Here is an 18914-nt window from a genome sequence, read left to right on the forward strand (position 1 = left end):
GACCTCAGACTGCATTGATATTGGGTATTATTTGTAAAGAAACATGACAGAATTATAATGCAAGCTGTTGACATTCTTCATTGATATTTAGCATAGCTCTTTTGGTGAAATCAGAGGTTTTATCCATTATATAAATTTCTAGGCTTATTTTTCAAAAGCAAAGTTGGAAGTAGAGAAAGAAGAAACCACAGCTGAAAACTAACCACTTTGTAAAGAAATAGTGGTAGTAAATCTTTAAACCAGACACTGTTCTAAATGATTTAGCCTACCTTAACTCAGTTACTCCTTGACAACCACTCTGAAATACTATTATTCCCATTTTCCACAGGAGAAAACAGGTCCAGAGAGGAGTAGGTAACTTGCCCAAGGTCACACAGCTAGTAAATGGGCAAGTTGGGGTTACAACCCAGTAGAGTGAGCCTCCAGAGCACATGCTCCTAAGACTCTATTGTGTTGCCTTTCTCAGAATGATAACCACAAACACTTATTGACCACTTACTGGGGGGCAGATACTCTTCTAAGGTCATTGTATGTATCAGCACTTTTAATGCTTACAATACACTAAGGTGTTACAACTATAAAGTTGTGGGGCCACTGATCCTAGTCAGTCTAGCTCCCCTGCCTGTACCCTTCACTGCTGCACTGTGCTGTAGCTTTTCCCTTCATTATTGCTCAGAATGGTAATTTTATTCTTTTTCCTGTAAGAACTCTACAGCTTGGTGACACTTCAAGGACACATTGCATTGCTGTTTGTAAGGAGACAATTTTCCCCACAGGATAACATCTCAGCCATGGGCACTTTTTCCATTACACTCTGAAATGGTAATTGATAGGTGCACTTGTGATCTGTTTCCCCTACAAAAGATGCTGGGCAGAGGGCCTATGATTTCATGTATAAGAGCCCTAACTTATCCTAAGGCCTTCTTTTATCTGGCCTCATCTCTGATCATAACCTTTGTGATTTAGGTCTTTTGTCATTGTCCAGGCTGCAGCTGGAAATGTGTGTCAGAAATTCTGGAGCGAGACTTAGGGTATTGCTGTGGATTTTGGAATTATATGTGTATAATCAATATCCAAAGAAATTTACAGGGACTGTTTGAGAAGATGATCAAAGTAGCTTTTACTGTCTCATTTTAAGGATTAGATAAAGCAACCAGCAACTTTCCACTCTTGAAGGCAAATAGCCTCATAATTCTCCATAATAATTCCCCAGATTCTTTGTGACTATTAATTTTGTTTTTGACCCTCCTGTTTGTGAGTTCCTTGTAGATACTATTTTGAGTTTCCATTTTTTGTTTGTTTGTTTGTTTATAAATCTTTATTGTTGAAAATATTACATATTACCTCTTTTGACCCCCTCTAGTCCACCCCACCCCTTATTTTTACATTTGATACTACTTTAGTGCTTCGTTGTTTGCAAGAGGTGCAAATTAGACTGCCCTTTTTCAAAACTCTCAGAGAGGCAACTCATAATCTACCATAATGCTTAGTGCACTGTAGGTGCATCATAAATACATGTAGATTGGTGAGTTAAGTGACATGGAAGTGCAGAGTTAATTACTCATGCTGTAGTCCTGATGGGTTGGAGCTTTTGAGCAAAATATTAAGGTTGCCTGGAACAGTGGTTCTCAACCTTCCTAATGCCGTGACCCTTTAATATGGTTCCTCATGTTGTGGTGACCCCCAACCATAAAATTATTTTTGTTGCTACTTCATAACTGTAATTTTGCTACTGTTATGAATCGTAATGTAAATATCAGATATGCAGGATGTATTTTCATTGTTCGCGACCCACAGGTTGAGAACCGCTGGCCTAGACTATTATGTGATTGAAACCAAGGTTAATGGGTTCGTTCAGTTTGGTTCATGGAAGAAGAATCTGTAGTCCATAGCCACAGGCTGCCCCTGTGAAAACATGGAAGCTCCCTCTTCAGCAAGGGGGCTATAACCCTAGGTTGAACTAGCAAGATGACTTATCCTCTGGCCACCGTTTTCAGTTGACTTAAGCAGAGGCAGGTGAGTGGCAGACATTTTTGCCAGTGAGCTCTTGGAGGACTAGGCTAGGTCTTGCCTTCTAATTATTTGTATTCGTCGTAGAGCCAAGTACTATGTGTGTTTCACAAACCTGTTGACTGATAATGGTTTGAAAGGAGAATCTGACCAAGAATGTAAAAGGCTGAAGCCTTTTCTTTGCATTTTCTGGGCTCAGAATGCTACAAACCTTACAGGCTTCATTTAAATCGGGTAGGGAACGTGTGGCCCGCGGGCTGTATAAGGCCCTCGAAATCATTTGGTCCGGCCCTGCCAAGGCACTAGGGGTGAGTTAATTAAATGTCTGACCAAATATAGCAGGCTAATTTTTAAGTTGATAATTTTGTATGGCCAGCGAATAATCTTATAAATATCCAAATGGCCCTTGGCAGAAAAAAGGTTCCCCACCTTTGGTTTAAATCTTTTGATGTAAAACACCACTTTTCTGGGATGTCTTTCCTTGCACTAGCTTAATACAGGTGGTCTTGCTTCATGCTCTGTCTGTATTCCATGTCAGAGTGCTGTTAGTTGTTATTGAATTGTTTTGTTTACTAGCTCTTCTTCTTCATTACCCTATAACTTTGTAAAAAATAAAAATGTACCAGGGTGTATTTTTTTACTTCGACACTGGCACTGCATAGGTACTTAGTAAATTTTTAATGGATGACTAAGTTATGCAGTTGTCCACTTAAGAGATGAAAATCTTTGAACAAATCAATGAATGAACAAAAACATTGCACTTCAGTTGGCCTTTTACCTAAACGGCATTGACTCAGAATGAGGCAGATTGGGTTAGAGATGGGCTTGAGGATAGTGTCAAGATTTGGAATATCTGTGGTGGGAAATAGAAGGGTGAAGGACTGAGGCCCAGAGACTGACCATAGCAGCACCATTGTTCCAATAGTTAGACTTTGATTTATGGAGGTAATTTGCATGGTTGTGTGATTCCCCACCAAAACTCTAGAGCCCAGGTAAAGTTCCCTGACTGTTCCTTACTTAGGGGAAGCCTTTCCTGATATCCTAAGTTAAATTTCTTTATTATAGGTTCTTACAGTTTTGTTCTTTTTTTCTAGGATGTATTCATTATTGTTGTAGTTTTTGCATTTGATTGTTGCAATTGTTATATAAAAGTTTACTTCCCCAGTAACTAAAAGCTTTTAGGGAAGATATGTCTGATTTTGATTAATATTATGCAGTGTCTGGCACCTGCCTAGTAGACACTTGGTAAGTATTTATTGAATTTAATGAATCAAATATAGTGGTTCTCAACCTTTTTAATCTGCCCCAGCACACCTGTGGAATATGACTTGCTCCCATCTGAACCGTTATTGACTGCCCTGATCCCCTCCTGAAGGAGGGCAGGTGTCAGATAGTGTAGGGCAGTGGTTAATAAGTCACCGGTCCTGGAATGAGCATGGGAACGCCTGGGCTCCTCACGGCGCCACCTCTCACCAGCTTTGTAACCTTATGCAAATTCTTTTTCTTGTTTTAAAAATTTAAATTCTTTATTGTTGAAAGTATTACATAAGTCTCCTTTTTCCCCCATTGGCCTCTCCCCGCCCATTCCCACCCCCAGCACAGGCCCTCACCCGCCTACGGTCTGTGTCCATTGGTTCTGCTTATATGCATGCATACAAGTCCTTCGGTTGATCTCTTACCCCCCTGCCTTCCCTCTGAGGTTTGACGGTCTGTTCGATGCTTCTATGTCTCTAGATCTATTTTTGTTCACCAGTTTATGTTGTTCATTATTTTTAACAAATGAGAGAGATCGTGTGATATTTACCTTTTTCTGGCTTATTTCGCTTAGCATAATGCTCTCCAGTCTATCCACGCTGTTCTTATGCAAATTCTTAATCTCTCTATGCCGCAGTGTTCTCATCTGTAAAGTGTGTTACTAATAGGACCTACTACTTGGGTGTGTCATGAAGTTTGCACGAGAGGATTCACAAAGCTTTTAGAACATCATGTGACATGTGAAAGTTAGTTACTACTAGTGGTTTGAAAAAGACTTCTGGATGATTTTGATAATTTTCTTTCCTTGAGCCTCCTGGCTTAATGGTAAAGGATTTGTAGGGCAGGTACCTGTTAGCATCTTATGTGTGTGTCTGTTCATTGTCATATATTGAATATTGATCTTCAAGGGAAACTGAGAAGAGAAACCCCTGGACCATGATGGTCTTTTTGGCCCAGTGATCCAGTGACACCCTGAAATAAAACCATTCTTTATGAACCAGGAGGTCACGGTTCAACTCCTGGTCAGGGCATATGCCCAGGTTTGTGGACTCGATCCCCAGTATGGGGTATGCAGGAGGCAGTTGACCAATGATTCTCTGTCATCATTGATGTTTCTATCTCTTCCTCTCCCTTACTCTCTGAAATAAATAAAAAAATATATTTAAAAAAGGAGAAGTAGAGCCCAGCTGGAGTGGCTCAGTTGGTTGAGCATTGTCCTGTGCACTGAAAGGTTGTGGGTTCCATCCCTGATAGGAGCATGTATGGAAGGCAACCGATAAGTTTCTCTCTCTCTTTCTCTCCCCCTCTCTTTCTCTTCCATCCTCTCTCTAAGCATGTCTTCAGGTGAAGATTAAAAAAAAAAAGGTAGCCATCCTATCTGTGGAATGAGGGATTAATGAATGCTGTCTGCTTTACACCTGCTATGGTAAACTTGATTCTTTATTTCTCTTGCAGAGGAGGTGGCCAAGTTGGAGAAGCACTTGATGCTTCTCCGACAAGAGTATGTCAAGCTGCAGAAGAAATTGGCAGAGACAGAGAAGAGATGCACTCTTTTGGCCGCACAAGCAAACAAGGAAAACAGCAGTGAGTCCTTCATCAGCCGCCTGCTGACGATTGTGGCCGACCTCTATGAGCAGGAGCAGTATAGGTGAGCTCCTTGGACACAGGGCCAGTTTGGAGAAGCCAGCCCTTTAGCTTTATTCCCAGGCCACATTGCAACTTTTCCTCTCTCTTTTGTTTAAAATACATTTTTATTGATTTCAGAGAGAGGAAAGGAGAGGGGTAGAGAGTTAGAAACATCAGTGGTGAGAAAATCATTGATCAGCTGCCTCTTGCATACCCCTACTTGGGGATCAAGGCTGCAACCTAGGCATATGCCCTGACTGGGAATCGAACCCTGACCTCCTGGTTCATGGTTGGTCAACACTCAACCACTGAACCACATCGGTTGGGCTCAACTTCTCATCTCTTGTTGACTTTCTTCCCACGTTTATTTCTCTGTATTGAGTTTCTAGAATGTAAGTTTCTTTAGGCAAGATTTTGTCTGTTTCCTGCTTATCTTAGGCACAGATAATAGAACCAGAAGGTCACGGTTTGATTCCTGGTCAGGGCACATGCCCAGGTTGCTGGCTCGATCCCCAGGAGGGGGCATGCAGGAGGCAGCGGATCAATGATTCTCTCTCATTATTGGTGTTTCTATCTCCCTCTCCTTTCCTCTCTGAAATTAATAAAAATATATCTTAAAAAACTATTTAAATTCTTCAACAAAATGCATGCTTATGGAAAAAGTTTATTGGTAAAAGAGCACCTGCTTCAAAAACCGATTTTTCAGTTTCAGTTTCTCCATCCAGTTTTCTCTTTAATCGAACTAGAATTGTTGATACGCTTCTTACATAGTTACTAAGTATGTTCTAATCTAGATAGTGCTTTTGTGGGGTAAAATGTGTCTGCATGAAGCATTATATAGAAACAATATTCTGGTTGGGCCTCCTTTTAAGTGGATAAGTTAATTAATATAATAGTTTTATGTATTCATTCATGTAATAGTTTTTGTGTATTTAGTTTCTAAAAGCTTTCCAACCTAACAGTTATTTTAGAGGGAGTATGAAAATTTAAAAAACAACAAATACAAGCAGGGTGATGATAATTCATGACTTGGGATTGCTGTCAGCACAGCCATATGGCACATACTGTGTCAGCTCAGTAGGTCATTTTTAGGTTTTGTTAACTGCCTAGATGCTTTCTTGCCTTAGTATTTGACATTTCAGAGTTAAACATAGATAGATAACTATTTGGAAAGCTCTTTTCATATAATAGTATGTCATAAATATGGAAACATGTTTGAAAGAAAGTATTTCTCTCACTGTATTTCTTTATAAATGGTTGAGTAAAAAATGGCCAATAAAAGGTCTGAATGTTTCTCATAAGAACAGTAATCTAGATATTGGGTCTCATATACTTGACTGTTTTATCAAAGCTGATTTGGTCATAACTTTTTCTGTTTTTACTGTACTTATGCATTAATGTGGTAGGGAGCATGGCAGCACTATCTACTCAGAGCTGACATCACAATCTTCAGGCTTTCTGTCTTTCTCCCCTGATGATTATCTTGATTTATTGCTCATAAAACCTTTTCTACTTTTTATATGAATGTTAATGATCCTATTTAACTTGTAGGTTCACCACCTTAAGAATTCGTTTAGATGTCTTTGAAAGCAGAACATCCGTGTGAACTAAAGCCATAAATTAGAAATAGAAAACGTGTCTAGCAACACATTAGAAACATGACCCATCAGAATTAAGTGCTAGCATAGAGAAAGAAATTTGCTGTGATTTTTTTTCTTTTGCAGATGTATGTTGATGAATATCAGCTGTGAATTCTAGCTATACCTAGTTATGGTGACATTTTTCTTTTTATATTTGTGAATATGTTTCTTCATCAGTGATCTAAAGATAAAGGTTGGAGGAAGGCACATCAATGCTCACAAGTTTGTCCTGGCGGCCCGCAGTGACAGCTGGAGTCTGGCCAATTTGTCTTCCACCAAGGAGCTGGACCTGTCAGGTGAGCCTCTGACCGGTTGGGGACTCAAAACTGCCAGCACAAGAAGTCTTGGCAGAAGGTTAAGGTGTGTTGTTTTGAAATATTTGTGGTTTAACAAAAGTAGAATACTTTTTAAAAAAATATATATTTTACTGCTTTTTTATAGAGAGGAGAGGAGAGAGATAGAGAGTTAGAAACATCAATCAGCTGCCTCCTGCACACTCCCTACTGGGGATGTGCCCACAACCAGGGTACATGCCCTTGACCGGAATCGAACCTGGGACCCTTCAGTCCTCAGGCTGACGCTCTGTCCACTGAGCCAAACCGGATCGGGCAAGAATACTTTTCTTATTGATCAGTGGTGACCATGAACTAGTTAAATATAGTGAATCAGTAGGTTATACTTTGTGAATACCTTCATTTACTATCTGGCTAATAAATAGTAAATATTTGAGTATCTACAGTATTTTTATAATTTATAAAATATAAATGTCTGTCCAGAAACTCTTTTCATATAATAGTATACTATAAATATGGGAGCATGTGTAGAAAACAATTTTTCTTTCACTCCAAGAAAAAGTCGTCCTGTTCAGTTGCCTAAAATTGAATCATAACTATCAAAGTACTTTTCCTGATCTGTAAGAACTGAATTCAGAAGTAACAGTTACTCCAAGGAATAGGAATATATTTTATTTAAAATCAAAGGATGAGTGCCCTGGTTGGTGGGGCTCAGTTGGTTGAGCGTCGTGCCGTACTCCAAAAGGTTCCTGGTTCGATTCCCAATCAGGGCACATACCCAGGTTGCAGGTTCAATCCCCTGTTGGGGTATGTACGGAAGGCAACCGATAGATGTTCTCTCTCTCATCAATATTTTCTCTCTCTTTCTCCTCCCTCCCTCGCCCTTTCTCTTTCTCTAATATCAATAAAAACATGTTTTTAAAACAACTAAGAATGAGCTTCATTCTTCGGAATTTGAATAGGTGCATTGAGCTGTTTCAAGTTATTATTTAATTGTTTTATGCCACATTAGGTTGTGTAGAATTTGGGTAAATATGGTGGTAAGTAGACATAAAAACATCATTTTTGAAAGTTGACTTCAAAATGCATTTTCAGATGGTACTCTGTTGTTTTAAAAAACCAAATTTTAAATTTAATGCTGCTGTTAATAGTCATGAGAATTTTAATGCATGATAAGGAGAATACCTAGGCATTAAATTATGAGTTACTTCCAGAAGTGATTGGCTCTGTGGAAATTTTGCTAAATTGTCTTTGCTGACCATTCAGAAGGTACTGTTTTCCATGTGTAGTACTGGGAACTCTGAGATCGTTATAACACAGTCCTTGCAATACAGACTGAGCTCATACTCTGTGAGAGGAAATGGGCTAATAATAAATCATTGCAGGCCAGGGCTGTGTGAATGGTAATATAATTGCTTTATGTTAAGGTACCGAAGACACTAACTAGGGCTGATAAGGTGTCAGAGGTGAGCAGTGTTGCAAAGGTTAAGTAGGCACTTATCTCAAGGATTTAGGGGAGCAGATGTCTAATGCTTCTCTACTGTGAGTGAACTCACTGTATGATCATTTCTAGGGTTTAACCCAGGGGTGGGCAAACTTTTTGACTCGAGGGCCACAATGGGTTCTTAAACTGGACCGGAGGGCCGGAACAAAAGCATGGATGGAGTGTTTGTGTGAACTAATAGAAATTCAAAGTAAACATCATTACATAAAAGGGTACGGTCTTTTTTTTTTTTTAGTTTTATTCATTTCAAACGGGCCGTATCCGGCCCGCGGGCCGTAGTTTGCCCACGGCTGGTTTAACCTGAGGTCCCTAATTCAGAGTTGTAAGCACAACAGTATACACACATGCGTTTACATGTGCACATGCATTCATGTCTGTAACTAAAACATCTACTTGGGAAGCAGTCTTTATTGGAACAGCACCAGTTTATATGACTGAAATCTCTGACTGAGCCTTTCAATTTTAAGTCTTTTGAAGCCATATATCTTTGACCCCTTACATAACAACTATGGATAACATTAAAACCCATTAGGTCAGGAGGTATCCTATATAATAAAACCCTAATATGCAAATCGACTGGACAGGGGAACAAATGGTTGCTATGACGTGCACTGACCACCAGGGGACAGATGCTCAACACAGGAGCTGCCCCCTGGTGGTCAGTGTGCTCCCACAGGGGGAGCACCACTCAGCCAGAAGCCAAGCTCAGAGGCTGGCAAGTGCAACGGCGGTGGTGGGAGACTCTCCCGCCTCTGCTGCAGGGGGGCAGTACGGAGCAAGGGGTTCCGGACTGCAAGAGCCCCAGACTAAGAAAGCCCCAGACTGCAAGAGGGATGTCTGACTGCTGGCTTAGGCCTTATCCGTCCACTGAACATCCCCCGAGGAGTCCTGGACTGCGAGAGGGTGCAGGCCCGGCTGAGGGATCCCTCCCCCAGTGCACGAATGTCATGCACTGGGCCTCTAGTTCTTTATAAAATGCATGATAGGATCTTGATTACATGAACAGATAGTTTACAAAGATTAGAAGAGATAATAAAATAAAATATCCAGCTTTGTTAGAACAAAGTTTAGAATAAGTTAGCATCTTTTGATATCTACATTGTCAAAAATTGACGATCCCACTAGTGTGAGGCTCATGAAATTGGTCCTCTTGCACATTGCCAGTCTCATTATAAATGGGTATGACAGTTGTAGGAAGCAGTTAGGCAGCAGAACTATAAAATGGTCTTTTTTAACCTTATCATCTGACCTGTCTCAGATGGATTCTGTCATAGGTAATTCACATAGCATAACTTTATGTGTAATTGTGAAATACTGTATGCAATCAATATGGATAAGAGTGGGAAAAAAAATGAAATATTGACTGCTCCCTGGAACAACTAAAATTGCATAAGAAGAAAAAATTGCACAAAGGTGTAAAATGTCTAATTTAAACATTAAATTAAAAACTTTTTTTACTTTTTTAGGACACCATAACATTTTTAAAAATGTTTCTATTGGTTTTAGAGAGGAAGAAGTTCGACCACTTTAAAACACAGCTTTTACACTATTTATACACTTGTTTACAAGAACCGATTTCCAATCTCCCTCAAATTGCTGGCCAGCAATGCAGTTGGTGCTTCCAAGTATCGCATAACACACAGGCTTCTTAGGCAGTCTCAGCTACTGCAGCCCCAGATTTAGGCAACCACACCCACACCCACCCAGGCTGTTCAGCAGGACTGCTGGGCAAAACACATTAAACATGAACAGGTCCACATATGCCACCATCTCCTTGGATCCCTCGCCCATGATACACTTCTTGAAAGATAAATTTTATAAGGTAAAGATGCCTATTAGCTATCTTAATAAAGCCACAAAAAACTTGACTCTGCAGAGTCTCACTCCTGAAAGCAAACCTTATAGCAGGAATCAAACCAGGCTTACTATTATACAGGAGGGGAGTTCGGGCATCTTTAAAGGCATTAACATTGTACTTTCCTAAACTCTAGAAATTCTCTATTCACTATGATACAATCTGTGGTTAGATAGTCACTGAGTTAAAGTTGCTGTTAAGTATTAGGATGTACTGCCCTTCCAGTGTGGATTGAGCATTGTCCCATGCACCAAGAGGTCGCTGGTTTGTTTCCTGGTCAGGGCACATGCCCGGGTTGTGGGCTCCTTCCCCAGTATGGGGTGTGCAGGAGGCAGCCTCAGAATGCCCTGGATAAGAAAAACCACTGAAGCAGAGTGTGTCTCTCATCCCAGAGTGGGGCAGACTAGGGCTCGGAGACCAGGCAAGGACCATAGAGGTCTCTTGCCACCCAGAGCTGATCAGGCTTGCCCAGATGAGAGGCAGTAAATGTTTCTCATGCCATACAAAAACACTTGATTCAACTTAGGTGTTAGGTGAGGCGATGGGGATTGCTGAGGCTGTGGCTGGGTCTCAAAATAGGAAAATTCCTGGCAGCACTGAGAATTAAAAGAGCCTAGACCTCAGCCAAGGAACCTCCAGTCCAGGCAGCAAGTGGGATCCCTGGTACCCGAGACAGGTCCCTCACTTGTCAGTCTCATCGGGGTTGCCAGAATATGAAACCAGACAACAGTGGATCTAGGCTGCTTATCACTACTTGAGCCAATTCAGCAGAGACAGGGTTGAATCATATATGAGCGGTTATTCCAATACTGCCGGCATTCTGGGAGAGCAACAGGTCATCCACGAAAATTTGCTCTCTCAACACACAAACAAGAGCATACTTTAATTATTTCTCAAAACATTTTTAAAGTTCTCTTAATACATTACCAGGTTAAAAAAAAAATACATTGCCACCCCAGTTTTATGGTTCAGTGTTAACCTATGAACCAGGGGGTCATGGTTCGATTCCCAAACGGCACATGCCCAAGTTGCAGGCTCGATCCTCAGTGTGGGATGTGCAGGACGCAGCCGATCAATGATTCTCTCTCAACAGTGATGTTTCTATCTCTCCCCCTCTGCCTTCCTCTCTGAAATCAATAAAAAAATATATATTTTTAAAAAAGAAAAAAATACATTGCCAGGTAAGGGAGAGAAAGGAAAAAATAAGCCTTAACATGATCACTATTAGTATTTTGGTGTATTTTCTTTCACTTTTTTTTTTTTTATGCCTTTTAAAAAAAATATCTGGCTGTTTTATCTCCCACTACATTTGGAAGAGAGTGGGTTAATAAGAGCTAATCAGTTGTTGCCTAATTATTAAATTAATAAGATGTTACTGGCCCATGTTTTGCCTTTCCTACATAATGAAGAATTGAGTATAGTTTCTTAGACCTTAGCTAGTCATCAGTATCACATGAAGGACTTGTTAAAACCCAAATTCTAGGCCCCACCTCCAGAGTTTTCTGATTCATTAGATCTGGGGTGAGCCTGAGAATAAGAATTTCTAACAAGCTCGCAGATGATGCTGATTCTGCGAGCGCAGGACCACTGATGTAGACCATGGTTTTACGTGATCAAAGTTTTGATATTTTATACTGTGATTTTCATCCCAAGCATTTCCCCAGTTGCTATAGGGACTTTACCTTAAAAATTAAATAAGTAATACATGTTCATTAAATAAAAATCAGGAAAAAGGGAACTATAAGAAAAATTAATTATGACTTCCACCAGGGTTGATATTTTAGTGTATAATCCTTCTAATTTCTCAATAGACAGAGGGACAGATAAAAGGTCAATCTGACTAAGGCCATACCACCCTGAATGTCCTTGATTCTGGAATTCTGAACAGAGTCAGACCTGGTTAGTGCTTGTTTGGGAGACAGACACAAAACTATATACGCGTGGGGTGTGTGTATTTATGTATGTGTGTATGAAGTTCTTATTCTCAGGCCCACCCCAGATCTAATGAATCAGAAACTCGAGGTGGGGCCTAGAATTTGAGTTTTAACACCCTTATACGAATATATATACTCAGACAAATATATCTAACAAAAAATGGTATTATGTAATGTATGTATTTTTAGCCTACTTTTTTTTTTTTAATATTTTATTGATTTTTTACAGAGAGGAAGGGAGAGGGATAGAGAGTTAGAAACATTGATGAGAGAGAAACATCAATCAGTTGCCTTCTGCACACCCCCTACTGGGGATGTGCCCGCAACCAAGGTACATGCCCTTGACTGGAATCGAACCTGGGACCTTTCAGTCCGCAGGCTGACGCTCTATCCACTGAGCCAAACCGGTTAGGGCTAGCCTACTTTTTTAACCTATGTAGTAACTATCCTCTTATGCTGAATATAGATTTAAATCTTAATTGATGCAATGTTTTCCAGTGTGTGAATATGATGTAATTTATTTAGTTTGTTCTCCGTTATTGGATTCCAAGATTTTTGTTCCAGTTTTTTAATTATTAAAAACAATACTGTGTTGACTATCTTAGTACATACATTTCTTTGTATTTGCTCAGTTTTTTCTTAATAATTTACATATATAGTTGCTGTGTAAAATTTATGAACTTCTAAGAATCTTTGATAGTGTGAGAGACAAAAATATATTCTAATTTAAATTTGTACTAGTATTTAGTTATTGGTAAGATTTATTGGCCATTTTTATTTATCTCTGTGAATTACCTATTTATATCTATTGCCTGTTTTTCTATTGGATGTCTATCTTTTCATTTTTTTGGTAAGATCTTTTTATTAGAATGTAAACTCTTTGTCATATGTTTAAAATATTTCCCCTCATTTTTTTGTTGTTAATCCTTACCCGAGGATATTTTCCCGTTGATATTTTAGAGAGAGTGGAAGGGATGGGGAGACACACAGAGAGAGAAACATCGATGTGAGAGAGCTACATGGATTGGTTGCCTCCTGCAAGTGTCCAACCAGGCCCCCAGAATCAAGCCTGTAACCTAAGTATGTGACCTTGACCAGAATTGAACCTGGTGCCCTTCAGTCCACGCCAATGCTCTATCCACTGAGCCAAACCGGCTAGGACTTCCCCCAGTTTATTTTTGTTTTGTTTTTTAATTTTACTTCTTTAGTAGGTTCATTTCCCCCAGCTACCTCTCTTGCAACGCTAATACTTTTCTGTAGTTAGATGCTGTTCAGAATGCTAAATCACCATTTTAAAAAATATTTTTCTTGATTTCAAAGAGGAAGGGAGAAGGAGAAAGAGATAGAAACATCAATGATGTGAGAGAATCATTCATCAGCTGCCTCTTGTATGTCCCACCCTGGGGATTGAACCAGAAACCTGGGCATGTGCCCTGACCGGGAATGGAACCATGACCTCCTGTTTCATAGGTCGATGCTCAGCCACTGAGCCATGCCAGCTGGGCTTAATCACCATTTTTATTTGCTGTGTGATATTTCTTTGAGTTGGATGTACCAGAATATACTTTATTAGCCTCACTTTTAAGGATCCTCAAGAAGGCTTAAGTGTCATGAGTGCTTTGATTTCAGATTCTCTACTTACTTTCTTTAACCAGATGCTAACCCTGAGGTGACAATGACAATGCTTCGCTGGATCTATACGGATGAGTTGGAGTTCAAAGAAGATGATGTGTTCCTGACTGAGTTGATGAAACTAGCTAATCGGTTTCAGCTACAGCTCCTTAGGGAGAGGCAAGTCACAGCAGATATATTCAAGCACCTCAGATGGTGGTGGCTGAGCTTTAATTATGGCAAGCTCTGGGAAAACAGCTTCTCCTGCTAATGTAAATAACTTTTGCAAGGTGTTTTTTAAAGGCTATAGGGGGGAGAGAATTTTATCTCTCTTGTTTTGTGTTATCTTGTAAGCTAAATTTTGCTAATGCCGTTAAGGTATTCTTTTTTCTTTCCCTGGTTTATTATCTGAGATTACATATTTGTGTGAATTGATAAACTTGAGTATGGAATAACAAAATCCAGTATTCAAACCCTCAACTTTCCCTCCTGTACCTTTTTCCTTTGACATTTTATTCTACTTTCTGATCTACCTACATGAATGAAGTCCTTGGTCATAGTCTCTTTGTTGGAAACACATTAATGCCTAAATTAGCACACGAGAGAATATAGATCAGTAAGTTTCTGAGGTCTTACTCATTTGATACTGCTTCTTAGGTTCCCAAGGAGATAGCCTGCTATGTTTCTGTTTTTGTTTTCCTGCTGTCTTTTATGCTGCATTTTCTCTGTTGCTTTCCCAAGTTGGCCTTTCAGAACAATGGGGGGAAAACATTCAACAGATGTTAGGCAAAAGCCTTCAGTTTCTGTTGGAGATGTGGCCCTTGGTAATTAGCTTGGTTGATGGAGTGTCTTTTTACATTGTTTTGTGATCTTTTTTTGTGAAGTAATGGGTTTTCTCCTGAGTGGGTGAGGGATTGTTTCAGCCATGAGAGGCACTCCACCTCCACCGTTGTTGTGTTGCCCTACAACTGCTTGCTGCTTTCCCTGGGGGGCTGATGTTTCCCTGGGACGGCCCATTATGCCCCATGCGAGTTAGTACCCAGGTTACTCCTAATTGTTTATGATTGATGTGGGCTTCCGTGCACTTGAAGACCTAAATATAATAACTAAGAAAAAACCCAAGGTTTTTGTAAGCATATTAGGCTACTAACACTAACGTTATTGTCAGGGCTTTTTGTTTATTTGTGTGAGTTTTTGAACCATCTGAGAGGGAAATGAGAGTGATTTTAATTAGATTGAATGTGATTTATATTTTTTCCTTCAGATTTCCTGAGTTTTTTCTATTGTCTTTGTCAACTTGTTTATAATTAAAGTGCTTTGATAAAAATGCCCTGGGGTTAGAGTAGTTTAGATAATTGTAATCTGTGTGATGGATTCCTTAATTACATGCTTGTTGTTTATTGACTGATTAGGCCTCATAACTATCAACATCACCTGGCTCAATTTTGTATTGTTGGATGTGGGCATCTAGTTGTTGTCTGTCAAGGCTTTAAGAGCTGGAATGGTAGCTATCCAAGAGTGGAATCAAATGTTGGCTTTTTTTAACTGTCCCAGAGTGCTCCCTACTGTCAGCTGGAGGACTTGCACATTTTAGATAGTGAAAGGGCTATGACACACATGTGAGCAGTTAAACATGAAGCGGGAGTTGCTCATTTTTGTAACATAGTGATCTTGGTGATTTGGGAATGCTATTGCCAATTTGGTGAAAAGGAAGTTTTTTGGTAAGCTTAGGGAAATACTCTAAAAAAGAATTAATAGTGTATGCTAAAAATTAACAGTTAAAATAATAATTATTTTCCTGTTTATAAAAAACATGTTCAGTGTATGGTATTTGGAAAATATAGAATGACATAAAGAAGAAAACCAGCCCTAGCCGGTTTGGCTCAGTAGATAGAACACTGGCCCGTGGACTGAAGGGTCCCAGTTCGATTTTGGTTCCCCATCCCTGGTTGGGGTGTGTGCAGGAGGCAACCAATCGATGTATTTCTATTACATCGATATTTCTCTCTTTCCCTCTCTCTCTCTCTTTCTCAAAATCAATGGGAAAATATCCTCTGATGAGGATTAAAGAAACAAAAACAAGGAAGAAAACTAAGTCATCCATAATTGAACCACTGTTAGCCATTTGTTGTTTATTTTTTCAGTAATTTTTTTGTGTCTCTCATTTATACACATGGGATTGATACCAAAAGCTAGACACGAGTTAATGGGACACAGATAAATGCTTGATTTTGTATTTAAAAAATCATGTTTATTGTTTTTGTGCATCTATATTCTTTCTGTATTCTAAAATTAAGAACGTATTAACAACAAAATCCTTTCAGAATAGTTAGTCTGTCTTCCTATTTTTCAAAGAGAAGATGTGAGCTGAGAATCTGAATTTTAAAATAAGATTACATGATCTTCAGTTGTGGAAACCATGTCATTTACTATTTATAGCCTATCCAGATAGTGAATGGCACTCTGGGGATCCCAGAGTTGAGTGAAAATGAAGTGTCTGCCAGTTTTAACAAAACAGCTGTCTTCATGAAACATAGTTGACTCTCTTGATGCAATGCCATTTGGCTATAGAAAGGAAGAGTCGAATTTTCAGACTCTAAGCTTTGTCTGTAAACATGTTTTGAAAGTGCTCTGCAAAGGTGAGTCGGTACTCCCTGAAATTATACCAGATGTTAGGACACTAGGATGGCAAGACTGTGGATATTTGTCATTGTAAAGATATATATATATCTGAAAAGAGGATTTTTCTCCTGGAATGCTCTGATTTCATAGCTGAGGTCAGAATGACTGACTACCTTAAGCATAGCTGCGATATGGTAAAGTTTGCAGAAACTAGTGGTTCAGACAGGCAGACAGGAGGCTTGAAAATGTAACATTGTTTATACATTACTATAACAACCATATTTAGATATTGTAACAATTTGATTTAGAGGTGTCCTGTGGGGGGATGCTTCTTCATACACCAAGGCAGCTGTGTTACTTGAAAACAAAGCATTTGCCCTGGCCAGGTATCTCAGTTGGTTAGTGTCGTCCCCACACTCGATAAGATTATGGATTGGATCCCTGGTCAGGGCACATACAAGGGCAACCAGTGACTGCATAAATAAATGGAACAACAAATCGATCCCTCCCTTCCTCCTCTCTCTAAATTATTAAATAAAAGTTAAAACAAAAAACAAAGCATTTAAGCATAGGTCTTGAAATAAATTAGGTACCTGCATTTACTGCTAAATGGAGAAATGACTCCAAGATTATCCTTGCTCCTAGCCTAAGATCTCATTTGTGAGGTTTTGAAAGTTTGTTCCTCATTCTTTCCAGATCTTTCTCACTACTCTCCTTTCTTCCCCCATCTCTCACTCCCAGGGTCTTTCTCCATTTCTGTTAACTAAACCTCATCTGTTAAAATAAGGAATTGATGTGCTAGCCAATCAGTTATTCTTATTTATGATAGTACTGAAACCCATTCATATTAGCTGTTAAATCATGCAACTTCCTGAGAAGGACCTCAAACTTATGAGCATACTTTATTCTGTATATAGTTTATACAGTTTTATTTTTAAAAACACAGAGAGATCCTCTAACCTCTGATAGAGTATTATCTTTGTTTTATAGACAAGGCAATGAGGCACCAGAGGGCTTAGTAATTTGGCCTCTAAAATTCAGTGGATCTCAACTCAGGTCTTACTTACCTCACAGTTCATTTTGTTCTCATTTTGTGCTTGTGATTAGAAAAGGGTTTTTGTGGGACAGAGAAACCAATGGTGGGGTGTTAGGGAATACCCCTAACGCTATTATTAGGCCTCTCTGCTATCCTTGGAGGTAAATCTGATTTGGAGAGAAATGTACAGGCAAGGGAGATGGAAGGATCCTGCCACCAGCCTCCTTCCTCCTTGCCCCCAGACTCAGTTCAGAGGAGGCTCACTAAGGTTTCCAGGAAATGTGGGGTAGCAGAAGCCTGGGTCTCCCCCACGCTGCATCTTCTAGGCCAGGTGTTTGCCTGCTTTGTGCTACCAGAGGCCTGCTCGCCTGTGTACAGCCCTATCTTCTCTGATGTAGTTGTTCTCTTAGTGATCATTGTTGTTGTCACCAGGCTTTAGGGGACATCCATTGCAGCCAGCTTTTCACAGTCTTGGTTTACTATGGCTTGTACTCACTCATTTGTTTCTATAAATGATAGATTCTTTTGTGTGTGGGTTTTTTAAACAGCTTTATTGAGTTATAATTCACAAAACGAATAGTTCATCCTTTAGGAGGACTTTTAAGAGTCTGTTAATATGTGGAGGCATAAAGCATTATATTTGAAGCTATTTCTAAGCCACATTGATTGCCTAATAGAGATGTGCTAGTGGGAACTGCAGTTTTGTCCCATATATTTGGGAGATTATGCTTAATGTGTAGTTACAGGTTATTTGGATTCTGGCCAGAATGAGCAATATAATTTCATACTAGTACTTTTACAATATGGTAACTCAGCTGTTATTTATTCATAACCACTTCGCTTACCCTTACACTGTAGTGTTATTGGACATAGCCACCAGTACACAGATTAGTGCTTTGGTTTGTTAATTTATGAGTATATTTGTCCTAATAATACTGTTCATTATTAATATTCTCTTGCAGATGTGAGAAGGGTGTTATGTCTCTGGTGAATGTCAGGAACTGTATTCGCTTCTATCAGACCGCGGAGGAGCTAAATGCCAGCACTCTGATGAACTACTGCGCGGAAATTATTGCAAGTCATTGGGTGAGTGAGAGGTTGAGGGGTGTGGACAAAGCACCCTCACTGGAAGTCAGAAGACCTGGGCGTGAGAGCTGGTTTCATGGCAAGTTACCTCTCTGACACCTGGTTTCTTCTTATCACAAAGTTGGAGGCTAAGTAGAGGCATTATATGGTCTGTGAGATTCTTTTTTTTTTTTTTTAATACATTTTAATTGCTTTTTAGAGAGAGAGGGAGAGGGATAGGAAGTTAGAAACATTGATGAGAGAGAACATTTACTGGCTGCCTCAGCACACCCCTTATTAGGGATCGAGCCCGCAACCCGGGCATGTGCCCTGACTGGGAATCGCTCCTCTTGATTCCTGGGTCAGTCCTCAGCCACTGAGCCACACCAGCCGGGCTGTGAGAATCTTTATGGCTCTCAAAGTCTCATAGTTCTGATTTCAGAGCTAAGGGCAAGTACCTCAAG

The 18914-nt window shown here is 39.7% G+C and overlaps 1 protein-coding gene across 13 annotated transcripts in view; it reads left to right on the top strand.

The window, feature by feature from the left end:
* Window positions 1-18914, top strand: part of ANKFY1 (ankyrin repeat and FYVE domain containing 1) — a 69399-nt gene that overhangs the window by 10930 nt on the left and 39555 nt on the right. For 9 of the 13 annotated variants that reach the window (XR_004972952.1, XR_004972953.1, XM_036341264.1 and 6 more), the window contains exons 2-5: window positions 4720-4912; window positions 6708-6826; window positions 13772-13907; window positions 18348-18471. Coding sequence is in view for 11 of the 13 variants with exons in the window: in XM_036341264.1 (XP_036197157.1) it covers window positions 4720-4912; window positions 6708-6826; window positions 13772-13907; window positions 18348-18471 (572 nt within the window). In the remaining 2 variants the exon portion in view is untranslated. Of the gene's footprint in view, window positions 1-705; window positions 823-4719; window positions 4913-6707; window positions 6891-13771; window positions 14000-18347; window positions 18551-18914 lie in introns of those variants that run through there. The other 4 variants (XM_036341265.1, XM_036341271.1, XM_036341274.1 and 1 more) reach the window with 4 other exon arrangements.

This window comes from Myotis myotis, unplaced genomic scaffold (assembly GCF_014108235.1).
Source record: "Myotis myotis isolate mMyoMyo1 unplaced genomic scaffold, mMyoMyo1.p scaffold_m19_p_17, whole genome shotgun sequence".
Classification (NCBI taxonomy): domain Eukaryota; kingdom Metazoa; phylum Chordata; class Mammalia; order Chiroptera; family Vespertilionidae; genus Myotis; species Myotis myotis.